Raw genomic sequence first — 10,696 nt, 5'->3', positions numbered from 1 at the left:
ATCCTCAGTGGCCACATTCTATAAATGCTTTTCTCAATTCTCTCAGGCATCAGGCTTACAGACTAATCTAGGAAAAAGCTATGTATATTGTGGTGGGGTGAAGCAGGCTATGAAGGTCCAGATATTGACACACCTGGGTTTTGAAAGTGGAACATTACCCTTCAAGTACCTAGGCATTCCTTTGTCTACAAAGAAAATAGCTCTCATATAGTGGTAACCATTTATTGAAAAGATCACAGCCAAGATTTCTTCGTGGACTGCTAAAATTCTTTCTTATGCTGGCCGTGTGCAGCGCTGGTCACGTCTGTAATCTTTGGCATACAAGCATACTAGGCTCAATTGTTTATCTTACCTGCTAAGGTACTGAAAATGATAGAAATATTCTGTAGAAGCTACATCTGGTCTGGAACTAACACAATAACCAAGAAGTCCTTAGTAGCATGGGAAAAAATCTGTTCTCCCAAGTCAGCTGGCGGACTTAACCTCATTAACCTTCCTTTGTGGAACAAAGCAGCAATTGCCAAAACTTGTTGGGATTTAGAAAACAAACAAGACATGCTATGGATAAGGTGGATCAATGCATATTATATCAAACAACAATAGCTATAACAAATGTCAATACCACGGCAAGGAAGTTGGATGGTGAGACGAATAATTGGATCTAGAGCAACTCTGCTGCAGACACAGAGTATAAATGATAACAACAAAAGCATTATTAGACAAATATACTTGCAGCTCCTAGGTGATTTATCAAGAGTAAGCTGGAAATGCCTGATTTTCTAGAATACTGCTAGGCCAAAGGCAGTCTTTACTATGTGGTTGTTGCTCCATGAACGATTGCCAACTAAAGATAGGCTAGCCAGCTGGGGTATAACTATTATCCCTCAATGTGTTATGTGTCAAGATCAAGATGAATTAAGGGAGCACCTCTTTGTTACATGCCCATACACTAGAGAAATGTGAAAAAAAGTAATGACTTGGGTTCAAAGATCACATATGTCTACCACTTGTTGGGATCAACATCTTCAGTGGATCATCAAGCAGGGAAAAGAAAAATCCAAGAAGGCTAGCATCTTCAAAATGATCTATGCTGAGATTTCACATGCAATATGGATTGAAAGAAACACACGTATATTTGAGCAAAGGTACCGAGGGAGTGATGTCCTTGTGCGGGAGATAGCATACATATGCAATGTTAGAGTAGCTACTCGAGCTAGGAGCTACATACAACAGAGTAGATTCATTAGTTTTGTTTGTAAATAGGTATCCTTTGTTTTGTCTTTCAGCTTTGAGATAGTCAGCTGAGTTAGCATGACTATGGTTTGTACAGTTTCTCTTTGGTGATTAATACAAAAGAAAGTTAATTACCCAAAAAAAAATACTATCATGAAAATGAAACAGTAAATAACAAAGCTCTATAACTTGTTTGATCAAGCTTCTAAAATCAGCTTATTTTGAAATGTGCTATTTTTAAAAATATTTTTCAAAAAAGTATTTTTTATGAAAAGCAATTTGTGTTTGGTTAATTAATTTAAAAAATATTTTTTAGTAGCAATTAGCATTTGGCCAAACTTTTAAAAAATACTTCTAAATATTAATTACTTTTTTCTACTTCTCAAAAACTACTCCTAATTGTATTCAAAAGTTTTTTATTCTAAAAGCTTGCCAAATATCTAAATTTTGAAAAATATTTTTGACCAAAAACAAGCTTGGTCAAACAGTCTGTTAGTCCGAGAAAAGGGAAGCAACCGATGCCGGATATGTCATTGAACAGCAGGAGTCTTCCCTGATCTTTTGCTTTTTTCTTTTCTTCGAGAATCTTCCTCCATGTTCGTAACCACAAAAAAAATGACGAAATAATAGTAGTAGTACATTTCGTTCAAACACTACAAAGAGAACATTTGCCTCACTGTTTCTGTACAAAAATCCCGCTTTATTCACAGCCAACTTTTCAACATGTCATTAGCTTGTTCTTTTATCAGTTATCACCCCCTTTAAAGTACTATTCCTTCTTCTTTAACTTTTGTAATTATTCTTTCTGGTCATAAGTAGTGAATCATCCAGAACAAGCCAAGAATCACCTTCCCCTTTTTATTAACTTCTTGAAACTAAACACCACTTCTCTAAATGGAAAAAAAAAACTAACCCCACTTCTCTTAAGTACAATACAGTTGTAATCCTACTTCATACCCTGAAGAATAACACCAAATTACCTTACACCAAACTCAAAATACCCATTCTTGCCATGGGTACATCCGAACCAGAGGACTCTATTCTGAAAATAAATAGCAGAGAATCCCCCAAAACACCTAAAGAAACTGAATTGTCCTTTTCTTCAAAACCCCATTTCAACAAGAATGACAGCAACAACAGTAATAAAGATTTAAACATAGTGAATGAGTCACCAGTTTCACAACATTCACCATTACACATTGCCCAGGAAGAAGCTTTACACTGCAGTTCCAGCTCTTCTTTAAGGAAAAAATCTAGTCTTTTGGTGAGTAGGACCAAATCAAGGCTATTGGACCCACACCCACCTGAGCAAGATCAGAGGTCTCAGAATGTTGTAATGAAATCTGGAGCTTTATTAAGAGATAGTGAAATTGAAGATGATGACGCTTTTTCAGATGAGGATTTGCCCGAGGAGTACAAGAAACTGAAATTTAGTCCATTAACTGTACTTCAGCTGGTGAGTTTGATTGTAATTATTGCAGCTTTAGTTTGTGGTGTTATATTTAAAGTATTGAGGGGAAAAAAGGGTTTTGGGCTTGAATTGTGGAAATGGGAAGTAATGATTTTGGTGTTGATTTGTGGAAGATTGGTTTCTGGTTGGGGGATAAGGTTAGTGGTTTTCTTGATTGAGTGTAACTTTTTGTTGAGGAAAAGGGTTTTGTATTTTGTGTATGGGTTGAGAAATTCAGTGCAGAATTGCATTTGGTTGAGTCTGGTTTTGATTGCTTGGCAATGTATTTTTGACAAGAAGGTTGATAAAATGACTGGTGGGAAGGTTCTACCTTATGTATCAAGTATTTGGGTTTGTCTTTTGGTTGGTGCATACATTTGGTTACTGAAAACACTTCTTGTGAAGGTGCTGGCCATGTCATTTCATGTTAGTACATTCTTTGACCGGATTCAAGAATCTTTGTTCAATCAATATGTGATTGAGACGTTGTCTGGGCCGCCGTTGATTGAGATTGATCAGCAGGAGCAAGAGGAGGGAGAGAAGGTTATGGCTGAAGTGCAGAAACTTCAGAGTGCTGGGGCTACATTGCCTGCTGATCTAAAGGCGAGCATATTTGCAAAGAGACCGATTCGAACACCACGCAAGACACCTACGTCTGCTACTCCGAGGAGTTCTGCATTTTCGAGGGTTATTTCTGAGAAGGTGAAAGAAGAGGAGGGAGGAATCACTATAGATCATTTGCATAAACTGAATCAGAAGAACATTTCTGCTTGGAATATGAAAAGGCTGATGAATATGGTTCGAAATGGTGTGCTGTCAACTTTGGATGAGAAGCTACCACAGTCGACTCATGAGGATGAATCGGCTGTGCAGATCACTAGTGAAAAAAAGGCTAAAGCTGCAGCCAAGAAGATATTTAACAATGTGGCCAAACCTGGCTCCAAGTAAGTTAATTTCCTTAAAAAGACAAGTTCAGTTTCCTTATTGTACCTTACCTATCTCTTTGGACTGCTGATGTTAACAACAATTAGTTGTTGCCTTTAAATTCCTATGTTATCATAGCTCTGCAGTTGATATCTGATATCTCTGCTACTATTTCTGAAACTTATCGTGTTAGTAAAATACAATAGGATAATATTAAGTGCCCGCTTCACCGAAAGCTGGACCAGCATTTATAGTCCACAATTCTTTTATATTCTTAGATCTTGTGTTGTTCTATAATCTATTGTTTTCCAAGCTCATTGGTTTACTTAACTAGTGATCTGTGACTGCCATCAGGTTCATCTATCTGGAGGACTTGATGCGCTTTATGAGAGAAGATGAGGCTGTGAAAACAATGCGCCTTATTGAAGGTGGAACTGAAACCAGCGGCATAAGTAAAGGGGCTTTAAAAAACTGGGTGGTGAGTATGTAAGGCCAATTTGCCTCTTCTTTCCTACATTTTCTGTACTCAGTTTTTTGCTGATGCAGAATATGCAAGTTGTCCTTGAATAGTCAACCTTTTTTCTTGGATAAATTAGTACGAACCCATCTTAAAATGTAGCAAACAAAAAATTTTGGTATTCATTTCAAATCATAGCTACAAAATGAAGAAAGATGGCTAGTTTCAAGAAAACATTCTTTTTTCACTTTCACATTTCACTTTCACATGGAGATTAGCATGTGAAGTAAGAGTGCCCGGGTATGAAAAGATGTGTTCTAGCTGAATGTAGCCCAACGAATTTAAAGCAAAAGTAAATGAAAGACTTTGAAATATTGATATCCGATGAGAATGCGAGCTTTAATCGAAAACCTAGACTTGAGGCGGAATTTGGCCTTTCTTGCAATTTTTTATTTTTGGATATCCTAAATTAGCACAAGATTTATAGGATTATAATGTTTTACTTTATATTTCCCTTCCAGGTTAATGCATTTAGAGAACGAAGGGCTCTTGCTCTGTCTTTGAATGACACTAAGACTGCTGTAAACAAACTTCATCAAATCTTGAACGTCCTTGTTGCAATTATCATATTGGTCATCTGGCTCCTTATTCTCAGAGTTGCCACTACACATTTCTTGGTCTTTTTGAGTTCCCAGTTTCTTCTGGTAGTATTCATCTTCGGTAACTCAGCCAAGACAACATTCGAGGCAATCATCTTTTTATTTGTGATGCACCCATTTGATGTAGGCGATCGTGTTGAAGTTGATGGAGTTCAGGCAAGAAATTCTTGCGTTTCAAAGCATATGTTTGATTGTGTTCTAACTTGTATACTAAAGAATTTCTTTAATGCTTGTGTTTCAGTTGGTAGTTGAAGAGATGAATATACTGACAACAGTTTTCCTAAGATACGATAACCAGAAGATCATATATCCAAACAGTGTCCTATCGACAAAGCCCATAAGTAATTATTACCGTAGTCCAGACATGGGAGATTCAGTTGATTTCTGCATTCATATCTCAACTCCCATGGAAAAGATTGCTATGATGAAAGACAGAATAACAAGGTATATCTACAGATATGTGTGGAACTTCGAGCTATTGTAGTCTCACTTGCTTTTTCACTTAGCTAAGCATTAGAAAAACATGCTCATCATAATAGTGTGGAAAGGACTCTGATTCGTCATATTCGTCCATAGAATTCTTACTCTTATAGGTGCATATATGAGAATCAAGATTGCTGTTATAACTAGTAATAATATAATTGGCTTGGCATGCTAATGGTAAACTGCACAAAGCGATAGTACTTTTGACTTTCTTCTTAAGCTTGATCACGAGGAGTTGTTAATATTCTTGAAGTTTTGATTAGTTATGGTTATGGCTTCTGCACTGGCAGGTATATTGAGAACAGGAGTGATCATTGGCACCCAGCTCCATTGATTGTAATGAGGGACGTGGAGAACTTGAACGGAATAAAATGGTCAGTGTGGCCCTCACACACAATGAATCACCAAGATATGGGAGAGAGATGGGCGAGGAGAGCTCTTCTGCTTGAAGAAATGGTAAAAATATTCAGGGAGCTGGATATCCAATACCGTATGCTACCTCTTGATGTCAACATTCGTACCCTGCCACCATTGTCATCAAGCAGAGCTCCCTCTAACTGGACACTTTGTGCTTAATTGATCGAAAAGGTCACACATTTGAGAATCATTATAGATCATTCAAGAGGGTTGTGATGGTTTGTTGCTGGAGCAATTTTCCACAAATGCTCAAGAAGGGTGTAGGCCGAAAAGTATTAATCCAACTGTGAATGATCCAGTATTTTTGTTTCTAATCTAATACTAATAGCCAATGGTTGTGTACATAGTTAATTTGATGTCTTTTTTCTGTTGAAAATGTTGTAATATGAACCTGAGACCCTTTACTAATTTATAAGTCCGAACTGTAATTAGATGTTCAAGAGGCCACAAGCTCATTGTCACTAGTTGATTGTAAGTAGTAGATGTTATAAGGCCATAAGATCATCGTAATAAGATATTGTTGGGGCGAGTATTCACTGTCCTAATTAATTAAAATTTGTGCCGCAAGGCTAACTTAAGGGGAATCCTTCTAATAAGAAATCATGACTCAATTCAATACCTTTAATTAAAGACGAAAAAATCTCATTCATTCCCTCACAATGTTGGTAAAATTAACAAAGGTTGTTGATGGTATTCCTTTACTAAATATTAAGCGATTGACTTGGTCGATTTTAGCATACGAAATTACAATTACCGTGGTGAGCTCAGAGCCACAAAGTTTAACTATAGCTTTCTTTGACAAAATGGACACGAGGAGCACTTACAATCCACAATGTTAGTTGTATCACCCTCTGTTTTAAAAGGCGTTTTTGGGACGAGGCGTACCAAAAACGCCCCGGGGCGAAAGTCTCAAGAGGCGTATGTCCGGGCATTCGGGGCATACGCCCTTACGTTCGGGGCGCATTGTTTTAGTAAGGAGTAAGCCCCAGAGACTTTTTCAAATTAAAATAAAATTTGGTTAATTAGTCTTTCATATAATACCCAAATTCTCAAAAGTCATTTTAATAATTACTCAAAAGGTTTAAAAAGGAACTCAAAAGTAATAAATTTAAAATTAAAGACCTTTTTTATTGATTTAAGCACTAATTCATGATTTTCCCAAATTTTTATCTTGTCCACTAGTCTGCTAATATCTCCCAAAAGCAACGAATATTTAATTTTTTTTACAAATAGAAAGAGAACTACATTTTTTTTCATAGCAGCAAACTCAAAGTTCAAATTGCAGGTTAATCATCTTTTTTGTTCCTCCATATAGAAAACTTTATTCTTTTAGACTCAAATTACTTGTGCTTGTAAATAACGTATAATAAATTATTTTGATTAGTTTTGTGTGGGGATGGAGCACACATATATATAGTTTTCTTCAATTTTTATATAATTTTACATATTTATAAATATTAATTGGGGCTTACGCCCCGCTGAGACATATGTAAAACGGGTCGCCGTAAGCCTTACGGCCACGCATAAAAACGCTGGTATCACCTTAATATTTTAGCGTAACCAGACCTATCACCTATATCGCTTTAAAAAATTAAAATTGGTGGTCCCCGCTCGTAAAGAAAAGGATAAAGTGCAAGGAATGTAGCCCACTGAAGAGTATAAGAGCATAACATAATTCACAAAACTCACTACTTTCTTGATTTTATAGCTTTTTCAGATGGCTAGTCCAGTGAAAGTATATGGACCGACCTTGTCAACTGCAGTTTCAAGAGTTCTAGCTTGTCTTCTTGAAAAAGATGTCCAGTTTCAGCTTCTCCCAGTTAATATGGCCAAAGGGGAACACAAGAAACCTGACTATCTCAAAATTCAGGTAAGTGTTTAGACTCATTTTTTTCTTAAAACAATTTGTCTACTCTATTTATCTCTTATTTTATCCTAATTTTAAACAGCCCTTTGGACAAGTCCCAGCTTTTCAAGACGAGAACATCACTCTGTTTGGTAATTACACTTCTAGTCCTTTATCTTCCCCATTTTCTAAAATACCCATGTCCTCCCAAACTTGCAGCATACACTCCTGGAAGTAGGGGTGGAAAATTCTTTTGGTAGTTCCAGTCTAAAATTTGGATTTTTAAACTGCATTTGCCAAGAATTCTTCGATTATATGGTAGTATGTACTGGTGCACAATTTGGGTCTTGTTCTTTTTGTATGGTTATACTAAGAAGGAATTTGGGTCTTACACTGTTGTTGATGATGCTTATTCTAACAAGCAGGGGCGGCTCAAGGATATGCGGGCTTAAGGCCAAAGTTTAATATGTGACCTAAATTTTTAAAAGATAATTATAATATACGTTTTATTTGAAATATATTCTTCTAACTTTTTGAAATACAAAGTTGTTAATAATCTTTTTTATAATCGATTTTCTCTAATTATCTTTATTCAATTGATAATATAGTCAGCTCATTTAATTTTTCTTGAGATATTATTGATATTAGATAATATTTTATAGAACAATAGAAGTATAGAATTATTGGAAGCTTAAAAGTATTGTTGAACAGTGGAGCTAATGAAATCTTGTAGAAAGAAAGTGAGTAGTAAAATATTGGAGAAAGAAGGTGAGTAAGAATATTAAAGAGAAAGACAGAAAATATATAGGGGTTTCTGAAATATAAAGAGATTGGAGAAAAGAAAGATTGACTTGGACATATTAAGAAAGGGAGAGTGAATTTTTGTATACATTATCTAATGAAGGAGTAAAACTGAAACGTTGCGAAAACTATTCATCTATCCATTTTTAAATATGTCAAATTATTACTTTATTCACATATCTAAAGAGTTTTATTTTCTTTTATATTAAAAACTCTAATTTTGTATTAAAAAGTACTAAATATTATTTTTTAAATACCTATAAACCTATTCTTTTTAAAAAATAGGCCCTCCCAAACCCCAAATTTGGGGGCCTAAGGCACATGCCTTACCCCTCGTCACATTAGAGCCGGCCCTGCTAATAAGCAATAATGTTTTATACTTCAGTACGACACAAGAGTGGTGATTTGTGTTGTATCCAATTTTCGCATTGAAGAACCTGATTTTTCTATGTATTTCTTATACTACAATTGCGGAATAAAGTAATGCAGAAAGTAAAGAACACAATGATTTTTACGTGAAAAATACCCCGCTCAAAAGGTGAAAAAATCGCTATCTATTACCCTGTAGGATTTTTCCCAAACACTTCATTAAACTCACTAAACACTAAGTTAAAACAAAGTTTATAAAACTCTTGCAAACCCAAGGATTAAACTCTAACCTTGTAGCAACACACCGGAGGTTGTTGCGTCTACTTCAAGTTAATTCTAACTCGAATGTAACAACTCAAGTACCTAGTACACTTGCTTCTAAAGAAAGCTGAAAGGTACAACTTGAAACACCTACTACACTTTGAACTAGAAATAAAGACAGACACAACTCTTTACGAAACTGATTCTTCAATCTGGTTCGTGTAGCTTAAGGATCGCACCCTAGAATCTCACAAGAATTGATCACAAAATGCCTTGCTATTTTGCTTTCAATTCTTGGTTTGCTTCAGTATGTGATCGTAAAAGATAACACCACTTCTGTTGCTTTCAATTCTTGGTTTGCTTTCGTATGTGTTCGTAAAAGAGAACATCACTTATGTATATGGAGTTAGTAAATAAAAGCCTATTGTCTTACACTTCCTTGGTGGAAGAGTTCTAGTTAACTTTAACCTCTTACCCTTTCCTTATTTTGGGTAAAGTTCTCTTCAAATAAGAAGTCTTGCTCCTTATCACATATGCAATCTTTTGGTTTAGGGTTTATCAGAAATAACCACTTATACTTCTCCCTTTCACGTGCATACCTTTTGCTTGTTTACAACTATAATCTGTATACTGGGGTTCATGCATGTGTTCCTTTGTCAGATCATCAAAACCTATAATGCCCAAGTCAACAAGAAATTTGGGTTTACTTTCCAAAACATGATACTACTTGATGATGGTTATCCTATATAGCTTATACTAGTATGAATGGCCCGGTCTTGCATTGTTGTTCATGATGCTTACACATACTAGTATGCAAATTTGGGTATTTAAACTGTTTTATAACGCTTATATATGGAATTTAGTTCTTTCGTTGTTGCTCAAGATGCTTATGCTAGTGTGGAATTTGGGTCTTAATTGCTGTTCATGATGTTTATTAATATAGAATTAAGGTCTTATAAAGTATTGACGATGATTATAATGTTATGGAGTTTGTTTTTTACATTGTTTTCTGTCTTGTGTTTGGTAAACCCAGAATCCAGATCTATAAATAGGTACATATGTGACAAATATGGACATCAAGGGAACAAGGGGCTGTACGGAACAAACCCGTTAGAGAAAGCATCTATAGATCAATGGATAGAAGCAGAAGGACAAAGCTTCAATCCGCCAAGTTCAATTCTCGTATTCCAATTGGCTTTTGCACCGCGAATGAAGATCAAACAAGACGAGAACTTGATCAGACAGAATGAAGAGAAGCTCAAAAAAGTGCTTGATGTGTATGAAAAGAGGCTCGGAGAGAGTCAGTACTTGGCCGGAGATGCATTCACATTGGCTGATCTCTCTCACCTTCCAAACATCCAATATTTGGTGAACGGGACAGACAGAGCAGAGCTCTTCACTGCAAGAAAGAACGTGGGAAGGTGGTGGGATGAGATATCTAGCCGAGAATCGTGGAAGAAGGTAGTTGATATGCAGACCTCACCCCCTCCCTCCTAAGGCTTGTTGAAATCGTTTGTTTTCATGGATTGTATTGTTCTGTTGTTTGTGATGTTGAGAGTTTTATTTTCTCCAATTAGACTAACTACATCCCCATCTATGGGTTGAATAATGATTAATAGTTTAGACTACCTACAGCTACATTTGTCATTTGTGAGTTTAATAATCTTTTGTGGATATATAAAAGACTCCATTTTCTTTTATATAAGTGTCAAAATGTGGACATCAGGTGGCATCCTAATGCTAAAAAAGATCTATTTTTGCTATAAGTTGTAGAACTTTAGAATTTTATGATGCCT

General features: G+C 35.9%; 2 protein-coding genes across 2 annotated transcripts; both read left to right on the top strand.

Moving 5' to 3' along the window:
• The first annotated feature begins 1,867 nt into the window (after positions 1-1,867).
• On the top strand, positions 1,868-6,063 carry LOC107779737 (mechanosensitive ion channel protein 8-like). Its single transcript, XM_016600217.2, has 5 exons — positions 1,868-3,627; positions 3,962-4,085; positions 4,586-4,879; positions 4,965-5,167; positions 5,497-6,063. The coding sequence occupies exons 1-5, from the start codon at positions 2,246-2,248 to the stop codon at positions 5,780-5,782; spliced, it is 2,289 nt and encodes a 762-aa protein (XP_016455703.1). The 5' UTR covers positions 1,868-2,245; the 3' UTR covers positions 5,783-6,063.
• A 1,214-nt stretch (positions 6,064-7,277) lies between these two features.
• LOC107779739 (glutathione S-transferase) lies at positions 7,278-10,600 on the top strand. The gene is made up of 3 exons (XM_016600219.2): positions 7,278-7,493; positions 7,573-7,621; positions 9,934-10,600. Exons 1-3 carry the CDS (start codon positions 7,341-7,343, stop codon positions 10,395-10,397), a joined length of 666 nt encoding a protein of 221 aa, XP_016455705.1. The 5' UTR covers positions 7,278-7,340; the 3' UTR covers positions 10,398-10,600.
• Positions 10,601-10,696: the final 96 nt, after the last annotated feature.

Source organism: Nicotiana tabacum, chromosome 15, assembly GCF_000715075.1.
Source record: "Nicotiana tabacum cultivar K326 chromosome 15, ASM71507v2, whole genome shotgun sequence".
NCBI classification, from domain to species: Eukaryota; Viridiplantae; Streptophyta; class Magnoliopsida; order Solanales; family Solanaceae; genus Nicotiana; species Nicotiana tabacum.
This window is presented reverse-complemented; position numbering and strand designations above follow the sequence as displayed.

Excerpts from the sequence above, each read along its gene's own strand:
- LOC107779737 (XM_016600217.2), top strand. The coding sequence starts at position 2,246 with ATGGGTACATCCGAACCAGAGGACTCTATTCTGAAAATAAATAGCAGA. Across the intron at positions 4,880-4,964 it reads TTGAAGTTGATGGAGTTCAG|TTGGTAGTTGAAGAGATGAA; the intron begins GCAAGAAATTCT and ends CTTGTGTTTCAG. Across the intron at positions 5,168-5,496 it reads ATGAAAGACAGAATAACAAG|GTATATTGAGAACAGGAGTG; the intron begins GTATATCTACAG and ends CTGCACTGGCAG.
- LOC107779739 (XM_016600219.2), top strand. The coding sequence starts at position 7,341 with ATGGCTAGTCCAGTGAAAGTATATGGACCGACCTTGTCAACTGCAGTT. Across the intron at positions 7,494-7,572 it reads CTGACTATCTCAAAATTCAG|CCCTTTGGACAAGTCCCAGC; the intron begins GTAAGTGTTTAG and ends AATTTTAAACAG. Across the intron at positions 7,622-9,933 it reads CGAGAACATCACTCTGTTTG|AATCCAGATCTATAAATAGG; the intron begins GTAATTACACTT and ends TGGTAAACCCAG.